The sequence below is a fragment of the Pteropus vampyrus genome, unplaced genomic scaffold, assembly GCF_000151845.1.
Source record: "Pteropus vampyrus isolate Shadow unplaced genomic scaffold, Pvam_2.0 Scaffold80, whole genome shotgun sequence".
Classification (NCBI taxonomy): Eukaryota; Metazoa; Chordata; class Mammalia; order Chiroptera; family Pteropodidae; genus Pteropus; species Pteropus vampyrus.
This window is the reverse complement of record NW_011888861.1, coordinates 3,005,114-3,032,218: the sequence shown is the minus strand read 5'-3', so window position 1 is coordinate 3,032,218 and position 27,105 is coordinate 3,005,114. Positions and strand designations below refer to the sequence as shown.

The window sequence follows — 27,105 nt, the reverse complement described above, 5'->3', positions numbered from 1 at the left end:
AGTATTTATTGAGAGCCTGTTATGTGTCAGGCACTTGGCCCACTGGTGAGAGACATTGCTTCACTTGATCATTAGGCAAACACTTGAGGTAGGTAACATTCGAGATGAAGAAGCCAAGCCTCAGAAAGCTAAGGTAACTCGCTTATGGTCATGCAGCTAGTAAGGGGTGAAGTTGAACTCTATCTAGGCCTATCTGAAGATCTAAAGCTTTCGGTTTCTCTACTATACCACCTGTTTTCCACCCATTTTAGTCCTTCATTATTGAGCAGTAGTTACTGAGCTTCTGTAGTAATAAAGGCCCTTCTATGTAGGAACCCACTGTCCTAGTCCTCAAGAACAATATTATCTACTTGGGGACACAAGGCATAGACACATGCATGACAGTCAAATAAGAGAATGGCTTAAATAACACAAGTGAAAGGACAGTGTTCAGTGTCACAGTGCATTCTAGAATCAGGAGTACCAGTTGTCTCTAATATTTCAGAGTGGTCTTAGAGTAGCCAAGTATTGTTTACTTGTATAGACCCAACATTCAGCAACCATGAAGAGTTCTGGCTTCCTAAGTCAAAAGATTTGGTTTAAAAGTGTTGATTAAAATGCTTTAGATTCCTTAAGTGTTAGAAAAACAAGTTAGAGATTTGGAAAGGGGCCAATCTGCCAAGTGTTTTGTAGCTATACAATGATTGAATATGAAAATGAAGTTAATTTAGGAGAATGGTTTCGTTCAGAATATAAAATCATAACAATATTCATACCTGTCAGAAAAGCAAATGGATTTAAACATACAGTAGTGGTTTTTTTCCTGTTCTCATGCCTTAAGAAATGCTCACTTTTTTTAACTCTTTCAAATCCTTGATCTTCTAAAATACAAATTGCAACAATTAATTACTTACAAGAGTTCTATGTTGGGTTTTTAAAATTATAGTGATTGGTTTTATATTACAGATTTTGCAAACTTTTTCTGAGCATTGTTTTTGTAATCTGCTTGCTCAAGTTAGACCATAATTTCTGAATCTCTTTCCTTGTCAGTAAGTCGTGGTCTACATTATCATTCATAATGACTGCATAGTATTTCATTGTATAGTTAAAACATAATTGATTTGCACAATCGAAATTGTGTATAGGTGAGATAAATATACGTATATGAATGCAGGGCTCAGATTAGGGTGAGACAAGCAAGTCCCCGGGATGTGACCCTAAGAGGGAGCACACCTGAACTCCTCAGCAGCCTCACCCTGGTCCCGGCCCTGTACGGATGGTAATCTAGTATTATTTATAATCATTTAAAAACTTAGTGACGTTTGATGTTTTTAGGTCTTCCCCTATTAGAAATGAAATTGCAGTGCATATTGTTGTACAGACATTATTTTATAATTGTACAATTATTTTCTCAAGGCAAATTTCTAGAATTGGAAGTGTGCTAAGTCAATGGCAAGCATTTCCTAATATTTATTGTGACCCTTGCCCTCCCTTCCCCCTCCCCCACACACATCGTGCTGATTCATACTGTGCAGTATCCGAAAGTGTTTTAGGCTAGTAGGTGATAATTACCAACAAGGAAAATGAGAATTTTAGGGAAACAATACATGATTTGAATGTGCATTAATATTCATGGCATTAATTGTTTAAAAATACTTTGCCCTCTGCTGGATAGGCAGGAAAATAAAAACAAAGCTATACTTCCCTATATAAATCATCCTTTTTGCAAAAGAAAACAATTTATCAGTTCTACCTTTTATCAATTTGACATACCAAAAAATTTGTTTAAATTGCCTCTTTGGGGCTAGATATGACATGTTTTGGATGTAGCTGGTTGGGTGTTGAGGTAACTTGAACTGGGGCCAATAATGTAGCTGAGATATATAATAAATTTCAGGCACGGATGTAGAAAGGACACGTTGGAGCTGTTCCTTAGTGTCGGAACTGTGCACAATGGCTGCTGTAAATACTTATGTGAGCTGGAAGTTGCCAAGGCAACAGTCCTATTAGTGAAAAATAAACCTCTTTTATTATCAGTGCCTGAATGGTTATCTTTTTTATAAAATGTGCCTAGTAGTCTAATATTGACATTCTCAATTTACCTACTCATCTTTCCTTTCTAAACTGCAGAACTATTTAGCTCTATTCAATAAGCATGCCTCCTTTCTCTGCCATGAGAGTGGGATCATTGAAAAAAAAAAAACTGTCAACTGTAAAGGCAGTAAATATACTAATTTATAACAATTACATAATATAAAGTTATTGACCTTTTGATATATGCTTTGGCTAAGGCAGAGCCTGAAATCGACTGGGACTTGGTTGGTATTTTAGCAGGCCAAAGTCTTTAAATTAACTTGTCTTTATGATTTAATGGAGCATTGCCATTTTTTTAAGTAAGTGGAGTGTGACATTACTGCTTCCTTTCCCTAGTGAGACTGTAAATTTAGACTCTGTAAATGTGTGCACACTGGAAACTTCAAAAAGGCAGCTGTGACTGAGTCATAAGCTTTAGGGAACCCACTTGTCTTAAAGAGCCAGAGAGCAATGGTAAGGGAACGACAGTCAGAAATGACTGGGTATCAAGTATGGTGCTTCCTGGGTTCTAGAGGGAAAGAAATCTTTTCTTCAAAAAATAATGTCTTTCTCTTTTTTATTATAATGCTTCTTATGTTTTGTCTAGCTAACCAAATGGAAAAACTTACCTTTTCAGTCATGGTTATCAGACATTCATTTATTTCAAGATTGAATGTTATCTGTTTCACACAACTAGCACCTTATCACTTATTACTCACACTCACTAATCACTCTCTGTGCTCATGATTTGTTTCCCGTGATTTATACCTGGTAGCACCGAGGCACACAGTATAGGTACTTAGGAAATGCTTTTAGATTATGATATTAAATAATAAACTTCTATTTCACTCAGTGATATCTTTTAAATAATTTTTATAATAAAATTTAAATGTTTGATATAGAAAATTTTGACAATAAATTTGAAGAAGAGAACAAAAACCACTTATAATCCCACTACTCAGAAATGATTGCATGGCTTATTTATTTCGTAAGGACATTGTTCAAAGTTTCGTTTTCTCCTCAGTAAGATAGAATAAACACTGTAATCTGTGCCAGCCATATGTATAACACAAGTGACACATGCCAAGTACTGGCAGGTACAAGTAGTCCAGGTGAGATATTAAGATGCTCACTAAAATTATGGGGCCAATTATAGTCCAAGTAAAGCTGGTTGTTTCTTCTGTGTCACTGTGGCAATTCCAGGTTCAACAACAAATAGCAGTCAACCTTATTTCCCATTTCTTAACTCTTAGGTTTAGACTCTATTGCTGATAAAACAGATTTGGCCCTCAGAACTGGTTTTAGCACAAGCAGATATGCAGGTTTCTTTTGTTAATGGTAATTCTGGCTTCTTGTGACCTTTCCTATTGGCACATTGGGAAGAGGGAGAGCTGTTTCTCAAATTTATCATGCAAAACTGTAAAAGTCCATGGGAACTAAAGAAATCATAAAGAAGAAGCATTATGTACTTGTATATTTTATCCTTGGCTGTGACGGCATAAAATGGCAGTTTGGGTGTTGCTTGAGTCTCCCAACTCCAATAATATTCCTAAGTACTTCCAAGCATCCCCCAGATAAATACGATAAAAATAACCATAATAAGCACAAAGAATAAAATCTCGTAGTAAGTATAAAAGCATCTTTGGAGAACTTTGCCATTTTGAACATTCCAGTGTTTAAATGATTGAACACAATGTTTGAACAGAAACATTCCAAGTAAAAATAGTTTCTCATAGAGCCTCTTAGTGACCTCTCATCATCACAGTCCCACCATCCTTTCCACCAGATAACTTCCCCTAAGCTCCTTCCACATAGGTTTGCATAATCTCCACATTCACACCTTATCCACAATCTCACGTATACATACATCAAAGGCAGGTAACAGGGAGATGCTCTGTTACCAAGAGGATAAAGCTGGAATGGAAGTTCCAAAATGCTGTCTGAAAATTGAAATGGAATAAGTTTATTCTCTTTTTTTTTTTTTTTAAATGGAGGAGGGACTTCCAGTTTCTGGTTTCACATGTAAGGAGCTTGGAGATTGCCACTCCATCCCAACAACAACTAAAAAGCTGAATAGGCTGAAAAGCCAACAATTCTTCTTAGATCCATAAGAAAAAGGAGGACACAAGGCAAGCTGCTGTCCCCAAGATATGAGAGACAGATGAATACAGGAATTGCAGCTTACTGGAGCAGAGACTTATGAGGGAAACTGCCACAGGAACCAGTGCTGGGGTAGGAAAACCTGACATGTAATTGACAAATTTTTGGAAGTTCAGTGTGGACAACTCTGAAAGTGAAGAACTCCAAAGGAGATCAGTCATGAGATTGGGCTGGGTCGGGGGTACTCCACAATATTGTGAGATTTATCTCCAGCGGCTTGACCAGGTTTCCACAATAAATATTGGGGGGAATTCTATTCTTAACAAGGACTGCCCTCACAGGAAACTAGTTAACCAGAGCTTAATCTGGACTGGGGGAAGGAAATACTCAATTCCAACTCGCTCGAGTCTTCCACATGGGGAAGGAAAATACCCGAATCAAGCCCACTAGCCAACCTATCCCATCTGAAAGGGAATTAAAAAATTGAGAAAGACTTGTGAAGTTCATAGCCCAGAGATAATAGGCTCGCTAAAAGGCTGAGACCTAATCATAGGACTAAAGTACACTTCCCCTCCCCTCACACCTCAACATCACATTACAGAAGTCCTATTTGCAGCAATTCCTTTTACCCAGTACATCACGTTCGTCTATCAAGAAAAAATTACAAGGCATGCCAAAAGGCAAAAACACAATTAGAAGAGACGAAGCAAGCATCAGAACCAGAAATGACAGGCGTGTTAGAATTTTCAAACTGAGAATTTAAAACAATTATGAGTGATGTGCTGAGGGCTCTAATGGATAAAGTAGACAGCATGCAAGAATACATGGGCAATGTAAGCAGAGAGATAGATGTAAATAAAGAATGAGAAAGAAATGCTAGAGATCAAAAACACTGTAACAGAAATGCAGAATGGCTTTGATAGAATTATTACATGGCTCAATCTGTACATGGCTCAAACTCTGAGCCAGAGAATATGGCAATAGAATCTTCGAAAACAAAAAACAAAGAGAAGAAGGACTGGAAAAACAAAAACAAAAAAAACAGAATATCAAAGATCTTGTGACAACTACAAAAAATAAAACATATGTATAATGGGAGTACCAGAAAGAGAAGGAAAAAAGAAAGGAACAGAAGAAATATTTGAAACAATAATAACTAAGAATATTTCCCAAATGAATGTCAAACACCACACCACAGATCTAGGAAGCTCAGAGAATACCAAGCAGTATAAATACCCCAAAAACTACACCTCAGTGTATCATTTTCAAATTACAGAATATCAAAGATAAAAATTCTAAAAGAAGCCAGAGGAAAACAATACCCTACATACAGAGGAACAAAAATAAGAGTTACATCTGACTGCTTCTCAGAAACCATGCAAGCAAAAAAGAGAATAGAGTGAAACACTTAAAGTGTTGAGATGGAAAAAAGAAACAAAACTATCAACCTAGAATTCTGTATCCTACAAAATTATTCTTAAAAAGTGAAGGAGAAATTTTTGTTTGTTTGTTTCTCAAACAAACAAAAATTAAAGGAATTTTTTGCCAGTAGACCTGCCTTATAATAAATGTTAAAACAAGTTCTTTAGAGAGAACAGATATAAGTCAGAAATTTGAGTCTATAAAAGATATAAAAGAAAGGAAGAGCATCAAAGAAGGAATAAGTGAAGGTAAAATAAAAACTTTTATTTTTACATTCTTAATCTAACAGATAACAATTTGTTCAAAATTATAAGAGCAACAATGTATTTAATTATGTACACTTATGTATATATCATATATACACATATATGCTTATATATCAGTGTAATGAAAGACAGCAAAGGACAGATAAAGGGGATTAAGATTATTTTGTTATTATGAGGTACTTACACTACTGTGTAGTGGTACAGTGTCATTTGAAAGTGAACTTGGATTAGTTGCAAATGTATATTGCAAAGCCTAGAAAAACCACTTAAGCAAGTACAAGTAGAAGTATACTTGATATGCTAAGAAAGGAAAGAAAATGGAATCGTGTAAAATGCTCAGTTAAAACCACAAACGGCGGAAAAGGAGAGTGTGACAAAAATAGAAACAAATAACAAAGGCAACAAATAGAAAACAGAATGAATGTGGTACATATTAATCCATCAGTAATCACTTTGAATTTCAATAGTCTGAATGAACCAATTAAAAGATAGAGATTGTCAGAGTGGATCAAAAACACAATCCAACTATATGTTGTCTACAAGAAACACACTTTAAATATAAAGAGACATGTAAATTAAAAATAAATTGATACAGAAAGATATACCATACCAATTTTAACCAAAAGAGAGCAGGTGTAGCTATATGAGTTTCAGATAGAGCAGACTTCCAAGTAAGGAAAGTTATTAGCAAAAAAGAAAACCGTTGCATAACGATAAAAAGGTCAGTTCTCTGAGAAGACAATTCTTAATACATATGCACCTAGCAACAGAAGATCAAACTGATAGAAGTGAAAGAAGAAATTGATGAAGTCACTGTCATAATTGGAAACTTCAATACCCCTCTCTTAGAAATGGACAGAAGATCCACTGGCAGAAAATTAGTAAGGATGTAGTTGAACTCAACAATGCTGTCAATCAACTGGATATAAGGGACATCTGTAGACTAGTCAACAACAGCAGAATACACATTTTTCTCAAGCTTACATTAACATTCACTAAGATAAATCATATTCTGGGTCATAAAACACACCTTAACAAATTTAAAAGAATAGATTTATATAATGTCTACTCTCGGGTTTATTAGTAGACTGGACTCCTAATAATTAATAGTTCAATGCCATTGTGGAATTGAACCAGAAGTCAGTAAGAGAAAGGAACCGGAAAATCTCAAAATATGTGGAGATTAAACTATGCACTTTGAGTGACACATGGGTCAAAGAAGAAATGTAAAAATATGTGAACTCGGATGTTACCTAGATTTATTATGGTGATCATTTAGTGGTATATGCAAATATCAAATCATTATGTTGTATACCTAAAAGTAATGTAATGTTATATTCAGTTATACTTCGGCGAAAAAGGTATTTTGAACTAAATGAAAATGAAAACTTAAGATCAAAATTTTGAAGATTCAGTCACTGAAAGCAGTGCTTAGAGGGAAATTTATAGTATTGAATGAATATATTAGAAAAGAAGAAAGATCTTAAATCAGTAATCTAAGTTTCCACCTTAGAAAACTAGGAAAAGAAGAAAAAAATAATAAGTAGAGCAAAAATTTTCAATAAAAATGAAAACAGGAAATCAATAGAGAAAACCAAAGAAACCAAAAGCTGGTTCTTTGAAATGATCAATAAAATTGATAAGCTTCTAGCTAGGCTAAATAAAGAAAAAAGAGAAAGGGTACAAATTACTAACATCAGAAATAAAAGAGAGGACATCACTATAGATCCCATGGAAACTAAAAGGATAATAAAGGAATACAGTTAACAACTCTATGCCCACAAATGAACCTAGATGAAATGAACTGATTTCTTGAAAGGCATATCTGCCAAAACTTACACAAGAAGAAATAGACAACCTAAATAGGCCTATATTAAAGAAATTGATTCAATAATAAATAACCTTCCAAAAATAGAAAGCACCAAGCCCAGATGGGTTCACTGACCAAACATTTAAGGAAGAAATTATACCAATTCTCTACAATCTCTTTCAGAAGATAGAAGCAGAGGTTATATTGCTTAAGTCATTCTATAGGCCAACGTTATCCTAATATCAAAAAAAGACAAAGACATTGTAAAAAAAAAAAAAAACTACAGCCCAACATATCTCATGAACATGCGATATATTGCAAAAAAATCCTCAACCAAATATTAGCAAATCGAATTCAAAATGTATAAAGAGAATTATATACAACTAACTGGGATTTATCCAGGTATGCAAGGCCAGCTCAACATTCGAAAATTAATTAATGTTGTATATGTCATATCAGCAAAATTTTTAAAAATCATATGATTACATTAATAGATACAGAAAAGCATTTGACAAAATCCGACCCCCATTTATGACAAAAAAAAAAAAAAATCAGTAACCTAGGAGTAGTGGAGAACTTTCTCAGCTTGATAAAGATTATAAAAAACCTACAGCTAACATCAGATTTAGTGATGAGAACCTTGAAGCTTTCTCTCTAAGATCAGACACATGGCAAGGATGTTCTTCTAACCACTTGTTTTCAACATTGTACTGGAAGTCTTTGCTAACGCCATTGGGCAAGAAAAGGAATTAAAAAGTCTACAGACTGGGAAGGAAAACAAAATTGTCTTTCACTGCAGATGATGTAATTATCATCTGTGTAGAAAATCCAAAAGAATCAAAAAACAAACAAACAAAAAAAACCCCTCCTGAACTAATAAGCAATTTTAGCAACCAGTATTTGTTAGAAAATTTGTTAAAAATGTAAATTAGTGAGCCCACCTACAGAATCTGAAACCCTGGGTGTGGGATTCAACAGTCTGTTTTAACAAATCCTCCAAGTGGCTATAAGGCAGGGATCCCCAACCCCCGGGCTGCGGACCAGTACTGGTCTGTGGCCTGTTAGGGACCAGGCTACACAGCAGGAGACAAGTGGCCTGTGAGCTAACGAAGTTTCATCTGTGCTTGCAGCCACTCCCTAGCGCTAGCATCACTGCTTCAGCTCCACTTCAGATCTTCAGGCATTAGATTCTCACAGGAGCACCAGTTCCTGGTGCCAAAAAGGTTGGGGACCACTGCTATAAGGTACACTCAACGTCGAAAACCGCTGGTGTAAGCCTTCTTCATGGCTCTTAATATGTCAACCCAGGTGCCTTCATAATATGATTTTATAGGGTCAGTGCTTATGTTTATGTCTACAAAATTAGGAATCTTCAATCTTATTTTAAGCAAAATCGTGAAGTGGGAAAAATTTGTCTTTGGCATCCTGTCACCTCTTTTTGTGGGCCCATTTTCCTGTCTTGCTTTCATCTATCAGGTCCCTCTTTATCTCTTCATTGGCTGAAACTCAAGGGACTTCTCCTCTAGGGTAGATTAGAGGGCCATACGGAATAAGATCTAAAATTATAATATCTCTAATTATGAAATGTAGTACATTGGGAGACTAATTGGGGAGGAATGTGGGAGTGGCATTGACAGTGACTTACCCAGGGCCCACAAATTGCACCTGATGAGCAGATGCCCATTCCTTTGACCTTAGTCAGAGGAGGAACCCCTTTCTTTCACTGTCTGGTTCTCAAGAAATGGGCTGATGCAGTTTCAGAAGATCTGGAAATGCCTTTGGCACAGGCCCCTGGCATTCCTTTGAGTCTTGCCTGGGGCCCTTTCTCGCAGTTGTACCTGTTCATTTTGTCATCCACATGGTACTTTGCAGCCCTTAGCTTTCCCAGTGAAACAATGCAAAGCTTTTGATGAGCACAATCAATTGGTCTTCTTCAGGGAGCCAGCCAGCTCTCTCCTGAGGGGATTAGATGGAAATAAGTCATATTTAGCTGGTGTCTCTTTGTCCTGAGACTTGCTTTAAACTGATTACCGAAATTCATTCTACTCTCTTCCTTAGGACCACAGAGCAGAGTGGCCCACTGACCTATCCATTCAAGAACTCCAATTGTCTAAGTGATAATTGATAGAATTCAACCAAATGCACGGCCTTGACTCTCACCAGAACTATCCCTTTCCTCTCTGCACACACGTGTTCACAGGCAAATAGATGTGCATGTATATCCACAAAGGTCACTGAGGCTCTCTGAGCCCTGCACATGTGTGATGGACAAACTCAGCAGAAACCCTCAATTATTTGTCGTTACTGAAAATCCCTACGTTTGGCTTTTCTTTCACAATGTTTTGAACTGCCCGAGTGAGCCAAATTCTCCCTTTCAAGTTATCAGAACTCAGCAGGTTCCGTAAATTTGCTCCTAAATAGGATGCTGTTTGAAGGGACTCATGGACCTTTCCAGAAGTAAGAAGCAGGTAGGTCAGAATATTTCAAAGATGGCATGAAAATCCTTTGAAATGTGGACTGATGAGGTTAAAAATGAGTGTGGTTTAGAGTCTGCTAATTATGCCCAGAGTTCCAGGGAGCTGTAAGAGGCGCACAACTGAATCCTCAGAAAGATTTGTCTACATAAGCAAAGCGAAAAGGAGAGTTGTAGATGTCTAAGTAGTCAGCCATTCTCTCTCTAACCTCTATCCCTATTATTGAATGAAAGGCCATTTGGAGGAAGAAACTAATTAATAAAATTGACCATCTTTGCTAATCAGACCCACCAGAAAGTTGCTCTATTAGCAACAGGCTAAATGTTGTTTCCAGGGAAAGTAAAAAAGGTTAATGATAGTGTTCATCCTGGGATAACTACAAAAATATTGTTACCGTTACCTCTGAGCAGCAATTTTAACTTCAGAAGACAGGCAATACCAAATTAATGTTCCCACAGCAACTATAATTCAGTCGACTCTGCAAAGCTTTACAGAGATGAGGACAATACCTCTGTATTATTGTTGCTGGGAGAAGTGCAGTTGTTTTATTTATATCCAAGCTGTGGACGGTTGTATTCCATAGTCTTCTTTTTGGAAATGTGGTTGACAAAAGTACTTCTGAACCACTGAAAATACATGTTCTGATACATGGATAAACATTCATGCAGTTCAGAATATCATGTCTATAGGGTCATAATGGCCTCTTGGACAGGAAAATTTGAAATATTCCTCCCACCAGTATAATCCCAGCAATCAGGCTACTGAGACAAAGAGGAGTTAGCATACTGCAGAATGGAAAATATACCCTCATTTAAACATTCATGAGACTTAATCAGTTATACCAGTGATGATTGAATTTGTGATTTTAAGTAAATGGTTTACTAATCTTGGTTGGACTTCTAGTATTCTTTTTGCAGTAGAAAAAAAAATCATCGGACAAGAAATAATGAGAAAAGTTAGAAGCAATATTAGGGAATTCATTTCAGTAAATATTTTAGAAAATTTGTCAGATATCAAAATGTGATAATGAAGTAGAATGACAAAAACTAGTCATTTCCCAATTACTTAACACATTTATTCTTGCAGCCCAGAAATATTGTCTGATATTGACACTGGTATCAAGTTAACCTAATTTTATTGCAGCTTTTCTAGCTATCTGTTTTTGGAATTGTATTAAGCTGATTCTTACCTACCTATCAGAGAAGTGAGTAGTTATCCAAGATGACAGAGAGATAGAAACTGCCCCCCAAACACAATGCAAAGCTAACAAGTTGGAGATTAAGAGTGAAATCAATAAGTTTAAGAGTATAAATTTAGGACCAAATAAAACTAAATCAGAATTTTTCCCTTCGTCAAAATGGGGGGAGAGGGTATCAAAAAAAATCAATAAAAGTAACCAAAAAAAGCCATAACCTAAACTAATATATTTCAGTAACTGCTGGCTGAACAGCTTTTAGTTCTAACTCTGCCCCTATTTTCCACCCCTTTAAGACATACCTTAAAAAGAAATGAAATCAGGAGAGGAAATGTGAAACAGGAAAAGGCAGCCATGAGGCTGCTTCCCTATGCAGATGTAAAGGTTCACGTGTGGGCTCAGAATTGGATAAATGATCTAAAATCTGATCTCCATCGGGATGGCCTATGTTCCAAGTAGACTGAGTGAATCCTGGTTTAGGACATTAAACATAGCCCCAGAAGAATGAGCACCCAAATTCTCAAACAAAGACTGGACAGCTGAGCTCTCCTTTTTCCTGTGCCCTATAAGAGTAGATAGAGCACAAGGCAATTAGCCCTCAAACTATTGCTTGAAAGAGAAAATTAACTAATCTCAATATGGTGGCAAAAGGCTCAAGGAATCACCCACGTGGCAGCTTCCAATACTGTGTCAGAAAGGAACATAGCTTGAGAAAGGAAAGACAGACTAGCCATCAAAGAAAATAAAACTTAAGGAACAGAAAGAGATTTCTCACAATGGCTTAATAAGAATATAACATATTCTTAGAACTTACTAAGAATATATACGTATCTTTTTAAAAGTTTAAAGCAAGTAAGAATGAAATGAAAAGAAAAATTGAAAGTCTAACAAATCAAGAATAAAAACAACATTTATGTAGGAATTATATATAAACAGAAATGTTAATGTACATGAGACCCTGTTGAAAATCTGTTTACTAGCAATAGAGAAAAATATTTATATAATCACAGTAAATACAGATGACAGACAAGGAAATTAAAGGCAGAGAAAGAATCTAAAAGATATGAAGACATTAAAATATACAATCTAAAGATAATAATTGGAGACTCTGAATAGAGATTCTAACAAAAGAAACAGAAGAAATACTAAACAATATAAAAAAATTTTCCATAAATGAATAAAGGACCAAATCTATTCCAAGAAATATAGAATGAGCAAAACCTAAACATATCTCAGTTAAGCTCTTAAACTTCAAGGAGAAAGATGTAATTCTTCAGATATCAAAACAATTTCCTACAAGGGAGCAAAAGCCAATTTCTTACAAGGGAAAAAAAAACCAAGCTGGCTTCAGATTTCTCCATTGCCACATTTAGTGCCATGCTATCTGAAAATGCAGAGAGACCCAAGGATGTTATATCCAGCCAAGGTGTGGTTAAAACATAGAGGTTACAGGGAGACCTGCTTAAACCTGAAAAACTAAAGCAACACCGAGACTTTTTTGAAGAAAATACTTGATAATTCGAGTCCAGCCAATAAAAACATATCAAAATAACTCGGAAGGAGAGCCGTTATAGAAAAATGACTGGTGAGAATCACTATGTATATTTAAATGTAGAACTAATCTCTAAACAACTATGAGAATTAATATTAAAGATAGAATACGAATGCTATCAATTGGGCAAAATAAAAATATTAACTAAAAATCATGGAAGATAGAGATAGAAAGAAGAGAGAAAGTACTGAAGTTTTTATCTTTCCCAATTGATTCCCAGTCAATATTGTCTAAAATTGTATCAGATACTTTAAAATGCCAACACACAATTATTTCAACCTCTTAATATTTCGTAATCTTTTTTTAACCTTAGAATGATCATTCAAGGCATAATTATTATAGTGCAGAAACTTTTATTTGAAGTTTATTAATTCTTTCTCTTCGAGCTCTACTATGCAATCATAATTAAAATGTATACTTTTTATTTTTAAAAATACACTGAGGGTATGGTCTCATTTTATAAAAGTCTCTGCATATATATCTTAAAAGGAGGCTGCAACGATGTTCATCTGATATTAAAAAAATGATTATTTCTAGGTTGTGAGACATTTTTAAAAACTTTAATTTTTGCAACGTTTGGCATTTAAAAAACGTATTTTAAATGATTATCCTTTGTGTTATGAAAACAACTGTGCAAATTTTTTTTTAAACTAGAAAAAAAAAATGCCAGAAATGATTCATTGTGGATGATGTGAATATTTGGAATTATTTTCTTCTTGATACTCTTCTGTAATTGTTTAAATTTAAAAAATTAAAGAATTAATGAATAAAAGTGGGTAGAGGATGAGGATAAGAGAACATGATACCGTGTGTTTGACGACATTCCCCACCTCTCACCGCTCCCCCCCCCCCCCCCGCCAGCCACACACACACACACACAACTCCTTTCGGGGGAATTCAGTCCAGAGAGCACTGCAATCTCTTCCAGGTCCATCTTACTGAAAACAGTTGTAGAAGCTACTAGCTCTCAGTGAGCAGATCTTTATGAGGCTGGCTTAAGGGACAATTTTCTTTCCACCAGAAGGGATAGAACAGCTTTGGGCACACTATGAAAGAGGACAGGAAAGACACTTTTTGAAAACAATTCTACTTTGGGGCTCAAATTTTTTGAACAGCTTTATGGAGATATAATTCACATGTTATAACATTCACTCTTTTAAAGTGTACAATTCAGTGGTTTTTAGTATATTCACCAAGTTGTGAAACCATTACCACCGTCTAGTTCCAGAACATTTTCATTACCCCCAAAAGAAACTCCATACTCACTAACAGTCACTCCCCATCCCTTCCTCCCACCAGTCCCTGGCAACTACCAAACTACATTCCGTCTGTATAGATTTGCTTATTCTGGCCATTTCATACAAATGGAATCACACAAATGTGATCTTTTGTGACTGGCTTCATTCACTCAGCATAATGTTTTTAAGGTCCACTCATGTTGTAACATGCATCAGCACTTCATTTCTTTTAATGCCAAATAATATTCCATTGTTTGGGTATATCACATTCTGTTTATTTGTCCATCAGTTGGTGGACACTCTGGTTGTTTCCACATTGGCAATTAGGAATAATGCTGCTATGAGCATTTATTTACAAGTGTGTGAACAAGTTTTCATTTTTCTTGCTGAATCATATGGTAACTCTGTTTAGGAGCTCAAACATTTAAACTTCCCTCTTCTTCTTTGTTCCCAGGCAGAAATGGTGCATAGCGCTTTCCAGGCCCAGCGGGCTTTCCTTCTGATGGCCTCTCAGTACCAACAACCCCAAGAGGTAAGAGTGTATCTTGAGAAGTAGGGCTGCCCAGAGAATGGGCATTGTAAGAAAAAAAACAAGGAGCCAGAACCAGTAATTGTGAGAGACATCCCAAAAATGAGATGTGTAACGTGTAGATTCTGTCTCTAATGCAGAGAATGGATTAGAACATTTCTTCTGTCTACATAATCTTATCATGGCCAAATTCACACTGTAACAATTAACATCACCAGTTTAAAAGGTCAATTTATTTATGTCATCTGTATCCTATTCTTTTTACTGGTCTCACAATCTTATAATCAAGGAAGTGTTTACTACTAATTTTTAGTTCATACTTGGTGCTGCTTTGTTATTGAAAAGTGTTCACATCTGTCATCATCCACATATTCTATGTTTGAATTTGATGATCTTCTATTTCCTAAATAGCATAGACAGGCTAAACTAGTGTGTAATGAGTGAAATTATTCATTAAAAAGTTGATCTATTACCAGCATACCTTGTTAAATAAGAAAAAAAAATAAGAATTGTTCTTTTGACTAAGTATTCTGCATATGAATTTTGGTAACAACCATATAAATATAAGATGATTTAGTATTCATTATAACACAATAGCCTAAATTTAATAGTTCGCCTTGAATTCTAAAGTAAACTCCTGAAATTGAAAAAGTTGAGCCGAGAATCCTGGGAAACTAAGACTTTGGCTTTCAGGGGATGAAGCTCGGTTCCATAAAGGGCCAAGACCTGAGACCCAAGCCCTCCTGAAACAGTGGTTCTCAGCCCTGCCTGTGCAGTAGAATTACTCAGAGAAGTATTTTTAAATACCAATGCCTAGATCTCACTCCAAGAGGTTCTGGTTTAATTGGTCTGAGGAGTGGTCTTGGCCTTGAGAGTTTGGGGACTTATCAGGTGATCCTAACTTGCCACCAGAGCTGCCAACCCCCACCTGGATGGAAATTTTATCTAAGAAAATGAGACATTAGCACACAGCCTAACCAAGCAGCTTTGTAGGGATGGAAATATTCTGCGTTCCACTGCCTCCTTGGCTTTCTCAATCCCTGATTTCCGCACCCCCCCCACCCCCACTTTTGCAAAAGAGAACAATGAAACTATATCGTGATGTGATGCATTCTAGAGACAGCCTTAGCCTGGCTTTTCTGTGATTAAAGTTAGAGGAGAGATGACTTCAGTGCATCATTTAGAGTCTCAGGTAGAGGGAATAACCATGACTTTTCTTGTCTGGTGCCCTACACAATCCCTTCTTTAAGCATAAAACAAAAGTCCTCTCTGTTGGCCTTGTAGGCCTTTCACATAAAAGTCGCTTATTAAATATTGGGTAAAGAAGTGAATGAGTGAACAAACGAATGCATTGGGACCATGGCATCCCAACCCAAAATGAGCCATGGTCAGGGATAATGTGTGACTTAGCATGTGGCTGTGCAGATTCTTGGATGTAATATCTGTAATTCCACCTTCTTATCCTACTGCATTCTTGATAAAAGAGAGAAGAATGGATCTGTTCCAGGGGACTCATACCCAGGAAGGGCATGCACTGGCAATGTTCCTTGTAGCACTTATTAAGTGCTCTGAGCGTAATAAACCCCAGCAGAATCGGATAGGCAAAATGCAAAGCAGTTTTTTGATGCCCATCTCCCTTTTTGTCTCCTCCATCTTTACCCAGAAGACTGTCCTAGTACTTCCACTCAATAGAAAAGCAGATATGAGAGGTCACCACCACAGTGGTGAGAACAGTCCATGGCCAGGCCTTGATTTTCCCCATGTACATTCTAGAAGATAGATCGTAAAGAAGATTATCATAAAGCAGGTCACAGTTTCTTGTAGGAACAATGTTGTAATTGTCCATATCATCCTTGCTTCCTTCTTTCAGGAGAATATTAACTCCTGTAATTTCAATTCTCATTAACATATGGCAATGGTTCCCAAACTTTAGTGTGTATGGGAGTCACCTACAGGGTTAAGACACAGATTGCTGGGCCCCACTTAGTGTCCAACTCAGTAGGTCCTGATTGAGGCCCAAGAATCTGCATTTCTAAAAGGTTCTCACATGACGGTAATGCAACATGCTGGTCCAGGGACCACACTTTGAGAACCTGTAGTGTATGGATGGCTCTCACAGTTTACTTCTGGCTCAGATTTATTTCAGGTGCTTCCTATTTTCATTTCCAGCTGCCTCTAGAGACCACCACTTCTCAAACTCTAATCTTCATTTGAATTACCTGGAGATCTTGTTGAACTGCAGGGTCTGGATCAGTAGGTCTGTTGTGGGGCCCAACAGTCCGTAGTTCTAACAAGCTCCCAGGTGATGCTGCTGCTGCTGCTGCTGCTGCTAATCTGTCGCTGCACTTTGAGCAGTAAGAATTTGTGTATCACCACCTGAAATCCTCTGAGATGGGGCAGGGCTTGGAGACAGGCATATATTAAATATTAGGTGGGAAGAACCCTTAGAAATCATCTCTTGCAGCACTCTCAATCTAAAGATGAGCCAAGAGAGGTTCAAAGAAAGGATAACTGGTTTACTCAGCTGATGAGTTACCCCAGGGTAACTCTAATGAATTGCCCCAAAAATCCCAGCCAACCTGCTTCACCACTGCACCAATACTCTACACTGTTGCTTTAAGCCAGAGTGCCAGCCTTCAAAGAGACTGCATTTAGTAGAGGGTGATCATCAAAAAGTAAAAGTTTTTTGTATTTATCAATTATGAGCAAACTGCCAGTTAAGCAAGGTAGACCATTAGTGCTACCGAAATTCAGGAAAGTAGGGATCTTGTAAAGGTATCAGGAAAAGCATCAGAGAGAAAATAAAATGGCAATGCAAGAGCAACGATACAGCTGCTTCCAATGTAATATTAGTACTACAATAATATTAATAAACTCAAAAAACTGCCCCAGATGAAACATGTTTTGGAAAATCCCATACTCTGTTCAGGAAAGAAACATGTTAAACCTGACTAAACTCACGCTTTCCCAAACTTATTTGACCAAAGAGGCTCTTTGTAGCGTGACACTTTCTCACATCCTGCAGAAAGTTGGTGTACCAGTTTGGAAAATGAAGACGTGCACATTACTTTTAAGTTAGTGGAAGGATTCTCATATGAAAAATGGCCAAGAAGCCCCCATTCTGTAAGTGCAGAAATTTTCAAGAGACCCTGGCACACTCAGCTATTCATTTTTGACAGGTGGATATAGGAAAAAATATGTTATTTCTAATTTATGAGCACAAAAAAATGAAATTCAGTCACATATTAATGACCAGGCCATGGGATCTAGACCTGGGCCCCTTACTTTACTCACCATTTAAAGTCCTTTTCATAGACACTATACATAATAAGAGCCATACTGCACAGTCATTTATAGGATTTATATGTCAAAATAAAACTGTAGAAAGTGTTTAATTGAATAGAGAGAGGTGAAAGAAGTGGTTTTTTTTAGCATTGAGACATCTCACATCACTTGAGAAAGATGTGAAACATAATCTTTAATCACCTTCACCATGAGTGAACCCAAAAGTCTGGCCTGAGCTAAAAACATAACCTCCAGTAGACCAGTGCCCTGGATGGCCACCACCATAAGGAATGCCATCACCAGAGGTCTCCAGGCAATCACCCATGGAGGCTCCACCTCCTCCAGCCTCGGTTAATTTGCAGGCAGATGGGCAGCACTGAGATGGTGGAGAACTGCCCCTGTCATGCCATAAGTAGATCAGGCATTCTCCCTCCCTCCCATGCGCACTGTCCATATTCTCTCCAACATTTCTTATGCTGCTAAGACCGGACAATGAAATGGTCTGCATGCACGTGTGTGCCTGTGTGTGTGCGTGCGCGTGTATGGATGTGTGTTTATGGAATTAACTGGTGCACAGAGAAAAATATTAACCCTAAGTTTCCAACTTTGGGAAAGATGATTTGTGGTCGTTGACTGCCCTTTGGATTTTATTCTGTTGAAAAGACTAAGAGTCTGAGGATTTTTATTCCTCCAGAAGGAGAGGTGAGTTTCTTCTATTTGTCTTTGTTTGGACTTGTATTTTAAAAGGAAATAGTGCCTTCTTGTGCATAGAGCAGGAATCTAAAACTGACTTTCGGTCCTTTCATTTTTATATACTCTGAAAAATTAGAAAGAGAAGGAAAATGAGAGACTCCTTCTGGCCATTCCTTCTTCTCCGGATGAATATGCACGCCCAGGACAGCGCTATGTTCAAAGCACGCACTTCATAAGGATTTTCTAATGCAGTGATCTCATTTGTTAATAATTTGTTACTCTTAAACTAAGCAACAAAGCCCCATGGCAGCAACCTTAGGACTTCAGCTTGGCACACTGAGAGATCCAAATTACTAGTGGGTGTCAATATGTTTAAGATTTTTATAAAACACATCAATTTGTGAGGGTTGTCAAGAGTAGAAACTTTGCACTTGGGCCTATCTGGATTTGAATCCTAGATCTTCCTCTACTCCTTAGCTCTGCTATTCCAAATGCAAAAGAAAACAAATTTATCTCTGCCTCCTAAATTTGAGAATCTGCTCCTTTTTAGAGTGACTTGTGGTAAGCCCATGTTTCCTTATCTTTGAAATGGGGATAATAGTTCCTACTCCATAGAGTTATTGTGAGTACTGAATGAGAAAAAGCAACAAACATCAGGCGATGAAGAAGATTTTAATATTAGAGAAGCCCATCTGCATTAGGAAACAGTCCCCAGTTCTCAAAGGCCTAACAGAGGAGACATTTTTTTTCTTGCTTGCATAAGGCCTGCTCTGTGTTTTGGGCTGAGGGTCTTCTGTATGGTCATTCAGAGACCCAGGCTTCTTCCATCTGGCATCCCCTATCTCCCCTAGGTCTTCAGCTATTGAATTGGGAAAGAGAATGCAGGATCATTCCTGAGAAGGTTTTATGGGCCAGGCCTGGAAGTAGCATGTGTCACATCCATGGTCATTCCTAGCAGCAAAGGAGGCCGATCAACCTGTATGCCTGGAATGAAGAAGTCATAGATTTGGTGAACACGTAGCCAATCTGCAAGAGTGGGTAACTTGGTTTGGCAAAAATGAGGTCCTTTTCAGTGGAAATAAACTGTCTTTCTAAACATTCCTGTGGGTTTTTCCAGGCTAATCTCCCAGTAGCCACCCAGAGGAAGACAAGAAAACTTTCAAGTCTAACAGCTGAATTTGTTTTAATTACACTTGGGTATATAGAGAAAAATATAGAGATACATGTATACAAGTATCTGAAAGTTTCTCTTAATTAGAGTGAGTTCATCTTTTGTGCCTCTGTATTGTTTTGCCATAACTGTAAGGTGTCATATTATTGTCTAATATTTTAAAATGCCAAACAGAATAGACACATGACTTTGATCTCAGAGCATGCTGTGGGTAAATTACTAGGTGCCAGTGGCAGGTCTGGAAATTGTAAAGAAAAGCAAACGAATGAACGAAGCCAAAATCCTAAGTGTTTCTTACATCTGTGCCCAGAAAATGTCACTACATTGCTCAGTCAGAGTTACTGAATCTTCTTGAAAGATTTGACCATGATTAGCGCTGCTAAATTCTATCGTTAGGGGGCATATGACAGATAACATAATGCAAGAAAGTAATGTTGGCCCTAATGTAAAATGAAATGTGTGCTTTAAAATATCACTATAAGGTTGTTTTCTTAATACAAAGACATCAAGAAAATATTCTGTTGAGTGACTGGTATTAATTATATGTGCTGAGCAAGTATTTTTAATATATTTTAAATATATAATTCTATACGTTGGAAACAGAAAAGAAGAACTGCAAGAAAAATAAAACATAAAAAGTTTTCATCCTCTGCATCATACTGGAATTAACTGGTGCACAGAGAAAAATATTAACCCTAAGTTTCCAACTTTGGGAAAGATGATTTGTGGTCGTTGGAAAACCTTTGCTTTTCTTATGAGCCTTTCCATGGCAAGAAAATTACTTCGGTAATTACACTATGGCTAGCATGTGAAGGCTGGATATAGATGCTGGTTCACAAAAAATAAAGCACCAGGGAAGGAAGAAGAGGGAGAGGTTTGTGTGATGTCATCAGGGTCTGCTTGAGTTGACAGCCTGAAGCTACCCAGGCAGTGCTGAATCCCAACAGGAAAGCTAATCATTAGTTTATCAGGATGCAGAGAGGAGAGTAATCAGAAAGGAGGGTAATTCTGTCATTCTTCTGCCCAGACTGTTTGCTTTAGCAACATAAAGCTGTGAATGAGCCTGTGAACTGTGACCATGGTTAGTAGCTTTATAGGTATTTAGAAACCCAGGACTATGGAGGCAGAAAGGATTTGCTAAGATCCTGTCCTGTTGGACATCACTCATGGTGACTTTTTTTTTAATCTGATAAGGCACATTAGCTCATCTCTCTTTGTGTAAGACATGAATTGGATAATGAATGGCTGCTCAAAGGAAGCGAGGTAGTTATCACACACAGGGGATTTGGGGATTATCTGAGGGGTAAAGGTTAATAAAGAAGGATAATATCCTTTGTTTTATCAACTATTTCATACGAAGTTTGCTACAATTCCAGACTGCCTTGATGGCAAATTCTTCTTAAAGGCTAGAGCTATGTATATGGCTAGCGAGTGTTTCATTCTTCATTTAGTCAAATGTTGGGATCACTTTGCATTTTTAATAAAATAATTATCAACTGTCATTCTCTACTGTGAAGCTAAATGTTTCTATGCTAGCCGCCATTAATCTGATATTTAAAAAATTCAGCCCGAATCAAAAGTTAATTTAACAATTCTTTTTAAAAAACAAATATATTTTGGCCTTTGATTCAGATTTGCTACTTGTTCATCAGTTCAGCAGCCTTAATTTGGGTCCTCTTTGCAGGATGGAGCTTCTATCATCTGTACGAAGCTGTATATGTGAAAATAGCAGACGGGGAGAAGGTAATTCCAGCTGCATTCCAGTCTGGATCCGCTGTCATAAATTACTTAGCAGAGGGCATGGTCCATTACTTTTTATGGTCATGTTCTATATTTGTATGTGCTGGGGGCTGGATGACAGAACCATCATTTGATATTAGTGTTTATGTGCTCCAACAAGTGAGGGCTAGACTTAAGCTTCACTGTGCGGTCCTTTTAATTTGTATATTTAGCTCTTAATTGGAAATGCAGACATTTCCTTAAGAACTAGAATTACAAATAATCCAAATAAATTTTACATAATTGTTTTTAGGAAAAGAAAAGTACTGTATATTCTAACTAATTGAAATGCACTGTGCCTTCCAGAGATTTTAAAACATAAATTTTGTACATGAACAAGTCAACATTGCCAGAATAATAAAGATCTAAATTCACAATTTTCTATCTTCTAGATCCTCTCCTAACTTAAACGAAAGCATCTAACTGATGGCACTTTATTTTAAAGAAGATATATTTCCCAAACTAATCGAGAGAAGAAAACATACAACCTTTTTTCCCTCTGTTCTCAAGCTGTTCTTCCTCTATTCTCTACATTGCTCCCTCCAGTTCCAGCTTAATATTTAGTTTCTAGTGGCAAACACCTAGAGACTGTACTTCTCTGATGATTACTTCTTTTCATTAACTAAACAGAAAAGAAATGTTCTTGTCAGGTTTTAGTGGATTAGCTGCTGTGAAGACTAGTGTTTCCATATCTGGAATCGCTTATTAGATAAATAGTTTCTTCAGTTCTTTGTTAGACCCTGTAAATAGTTTCTTCAGTTCTTTGTTAGGCCCTGTTCGCCTTACATACTCCAGCCCTCTTTAATTTCCTTGACTTCATTAATTTATCTCTCGGGGCTCCTTTTTAAGCAAACATTTACTGGATGCCTACTATATAGCATTCATAGCGTTTGGCACTCCTGCATCTATTATCTCATTTCTATGAGAACATACTTTGGAGAAATAGGGTCTGGGTGATGTTGTTTGTCACGATTTATGTATTCCTATGCCTTGCACTTTTCTCAACTGTTACCTTCTACAACCATTCAGACTTTTCTACCCACTCTCTTCTATTCAGTGATATATTAACTACACCTTCTGATAGTCTCTTTATAGCTTCGCACCTATATAGTAGTTTCTGTCGAAACAAAAATAACTTGTTTATGTGTTATGTTAGAAACATTCCACTGTTATTTTTGTGCATATTTTCCACCCCCTCAACAAGATTCTAAGAACTTCAGAGATCTTTGCTTTTATGAAGTATTGTGATCTTAACTATATTTTATTGGTTGTCAAGTTTGATAAGAAGAGAGGCTTGAGCTCCTGATCACTTTTGGTTTGAGGAATAAAAGCTGGGTGAATGGAAGAGCACAGAGTGAAATTACATTTTTGTTTAGCGATACTATTATCTTTTACCAAACAACAATGACAACTCAATATTTGGAACAATATTTGGTAGAGATTGAGATGTCAATTGAGGGTATGATTAACTGGTAAAATGAAGTCATGGTACATAGAATTAGCCTTGAAAAACTATTCCTTGTGGGAATTTGGGAAAAGGAAGATTAGAGGAAGAACAAGCGAGTGCCTTCGAGGCTACCACAGAATGGTTCATTTCTGGATGTGTGGAGCTAATGATGAGAAATAATCACAGCCAGATTTGGGTGACAGATGTAGCTCAAGCCTTCAATGATTATATAGGTTCTGGGAAGAGTATGCTGATTAAATTCACATGGGCTGTGGAGAGCCAGCTGGATTGATATTTAAGTGCTGTTGAAAAATGTTCCAATTAGATAGATTCTTCCCTGTGAGGAGTTTTCATGTAAATTGTGAAAAACAGTACTTTCTCGAGGCTGTGAAATTGTTGTGAGTGTCCAGTGTCAGCCCTCTGAAGCTGATAATCACGCAGTTAGAACCACAGAAACTGCAGTGCGGAAGAACCCCAGGCTTTATAGCTTCTGCATGCAGATGGATTCTCTGTGTGGAGTAATGGGCAGCATGTCACACAAATTGGATTTAAATGATTCAAACAACAAGAGTCCCATCATTTTCTTTGGCTGAATATCCTGTAGTTGTATGTGTACAGGATTCCTCTTGGAAAGTCACAAATTGGATTACATTTTCTTGGAGGAACAGGAATATAATTTGAAACTTCATATTTTACCAACTTGACAGCACAGGCGGGGCAAACTATACATCATAAAAACTAAGATACAACTAAAATATTATAATTATTTAAAATGGGAAAATGTGGCTCCAGGTCCTGTAAAATGGTTATAAATATACTGCCTACTTTAACTGTGAGTCCCTAATGACCTTGAACTACATATACAGCTCATAAAAAGTCTATATCATAACTTACCTATCTGAAACTGACGAAAGCTATAGTAAATATTAATTGATAATGGTTTTCCTTGACTTTTTAGAATTCGAAGGGTCATTTTATAGAGATGTTCTAAATGGTCCATATCCTTTGTTTAGAGAGTTGTGTTTTTTTTTATTTCACATATAAGACAGGATACTCATTTACCTTGATGTAAAATACACAGTTGATGGACAAGATAAGATAGATTTATACAAAAATACCAAGCCTCTGACCTCGAATCGGTATATAGGATGCGCCATACATATGACATTTAAAATACTCTTATATTCTCTTAGCTATTTCTAATTATATCAGCTTACATGACTATTACGTGATAACTGATTTCTTTTTAAATTAAATTTATTGGGGTAACATTGATTAATAACATTATATAAGTATTGGGTGGATGGACAGTTTTATAATACATCATATGTGTTTTGCACTGTGTGCTCATCACCCAAGGACTAGTCTCCTTCTGTCACCATATATTTGACCCCCTTTACCCTTATCTACCTTGCCCCTTTCCCCAATTCATGTCTTTAAAAATGCTTTTTGTGGGAAAGTGAGAACTCTTGGCTTTTCTTTTTCTCTCTTGACAGTCTTTTCTGGCCTGGACAGAGACACTGTGAATCATTCTATAATTCTCTAATACTGTACTTGAGACTGAATGATTCTTTTCAAAAATAGCAACCAAAGAAGCACAGCATTTAAAGACTTGATCTTCCTCAAGGATGCGTTTGGGACGGTTCTTTTGGCCCTGATCCTCTCAGTAGACTTCTCTTTGTTCTTCCATCTTCCAGGACTTAAAGGGGAAGGAGATTTGGAGAAGAGGAATGTGAGGAAAGGAGAAAGAAAACCATGTCCCCGTGGTTTATCACTCGGAAGGGAGGGAGGCAGTTGTGAGCCGAGCATGCAGCTGTGCACCGTAGAACTTTTTAGCATATGACTTCTCTGTGCTAAAAATATGTCAAGTTTTATTGCTCTTATTTTCTTCTTTGTGTCTTTGTCCACCGTGTGTAGCCTACAAAGTGGGGAACGTAAAGCGTAGGCGCTAGTTAGTAAGAAGACAGCAATAAAGGAGTGGACCTGTGATACACAGTGCTGCCTGTGCTGTTACCACATGTCATCAGAACACTTTAATTTACTTGGACTTATTTTTTAAATCTTTATTTGAGTCAGGTTACCCTAAACTTAGTTGTTTTCCCTGTATTAATGGACTCTTTACGTCCTTATGTTATCCCTGGCACCAAATCAATTTAATTGTTTACCCAGGTAGTGAGTAATCACTTATATCACTACCAGTAAGTAGCAGGGAGGGACTATAACAGGATATGATTACTCAGTACCTCCGAGCAATGAATGCCCAGCCCTATGTCCAATGCTCATAGTAGGTGTTCCACGAGAGACACAATGAATAAACCATCTTAAACCAACTGCACCCGAGGTATTCAACCTGATTAAGACCGTCTCCCAAGATTGCTTATTAAATGAGTCTCTGGGAACCTACTCTTGTTTTTGTGTTTGTGGGAACAAGTAGTACACGGAAAGTCAACCCCAATCACTTTTTACAGTAAAAATCTCAGGGAGTCTGGAATACATATTCTCTAGCTAAAGGAGATTCACACTCAACAAGACCATTATGAAAGCCCTTAGCATAATTATCTCCTGGCCTGTGGATTAATTATGAACAAATATTATTATTATTCCCACATAAATAAGGAATAAAGCACAGAAAGATTACTTGTCTGTATCTCTCAATAAGAGTGAAAAAAAAGCCAAGATTTTCCAATTCAGAGCATGAATGTATCACCTCAGTCTCTCTTTGGTTTGACATTTTTGTTCCTTTTTTTTTTTTTCATTAAATGCTAATTAAATTTCATTTTTCTTATGCGAACGTTAAGATAACTGGCTTATAAGATCTCCCAAGCAAGTGTCACTACAAATTTCACCAATGAGCTGTTCATTGCTCTGAATTGCTTTATGTGATTTTAATCTCGTTTGGTTTCTTCTAAGTGGAACATTTTACTACGGGTGGGGCCTAGAGGTAGATTTATCTTGTTTAAAAGAGTTCTTTTGCTGAAATTTTCTATGACCTGCTAATTTTCTTCACTCTTCAAGAAGCATAACCACTTTTCCATTTTGTCCTTGATTGTTTTGTCTTGTTAAAAAAGTGAATTTAAGAAATTCTAAAGGAAATAATGTAATGAACATTATGCTTTAATGGCTTATATTATTTCACATTCCCTGCAGTTCTGTGTTAAAGTACCTTTTCTGCTCTTTGCATGCAACAATTAAATATTCACATTTTCTTGTAACCTAATCCACGTATTTGTAATTTTAATAGACATACTGTATTTAATAATTGTATGTGACATGATTTAATTAGGCATTTTATTTTGAGTTATTATTGGATAATCGTAAATTCTTACAATCCATATCTTAATTCTTTATTCTAATCTCCAATAAATTTTAGCCCATACGTATAAAACATAATTTGTATTTATAAAGAAGAAGGAGTATAGAAGACCATCAAACAAATCAGCCTTCATAAAGAGCGATAACCATCCAATGTCCTCAGCTGAGCTTGGGGAGAAATCCTGAGGAGTTGGAGTAAAAGGATAGATTCAAGGGGTGAGATCCTAAAAAAAATTTAAGGGTACAGGAGTTGGGCCATAGCTTGCCTCCTTGATTGATATTATTTATAAGAAAAACATTAATTGTATGATATTGCTTAAATAGAACTCAGTTGATACTATGTTTCTAATTTTATTTAAGAATATTATAGGTATATATTTATTAAATGTGACTTTATCTCCCTTATGTCTTAAATTTGGAAGAGAGATCTGTTTTTATCTTAAAAAATATTTCCAATTCTATCATTTAGGTTGTTTCATATATTTGTTGGCTTTTCCTTAATTATTGCAATTTTCCATTTTGTCTCTATTCTTTGTTCAGTTTTGTCTCTATTCTTTGTTCAGGCAGGTCCTGAATAGAGTTTGTCATGCAATTACTGATTTTATTTCTTTTTGTATTTTCTCCACTTTTCTTATGATTTTTTTTTTTTATGTTGCTTGGGATGTAAATATTTACTCTTTTAGATAGGTTGTAACTTTTACAATCCTATAGTGACCCCTCATTTCTTTTAGTCAGAATTCTTTTTTTAATCTGATAACATTATAAGTATCCACATTTGTG

At 36.6% G+C, this 27,105-nt stretch overlaps 1 protein-coding gene across 4 annotated transcripts in view; it reads left to right on the top strand.

The window, feature by feature from the left end:
• Positions 1–27,105, top strand: part of CAP2 (cyclase associated actin cytoskeleton regulatory protein 2) — a 126,854-nt gene that overhangs the window by 35,083 nt on the left and 64,666 nt on the right. For 3 of the 4 annotated variants that reach the window (XM_011362854.1, XM_011362857.1, XM_011362856.1), the window contains exon 4: positions 14,564–14,641. The exons of the other annotated variant lie outside the window; for it this stretch is intronic. In XM_011362854.1, coding sequence (XP_011361156.1) covers positions 14,564–14,641 — 78 coding nt within the window. The remainder of the gene's footprint in view (positions 1–14,563; positions 14,642–27,105) is intronic. 4 annotated transcript variants of the gene reach the window in all.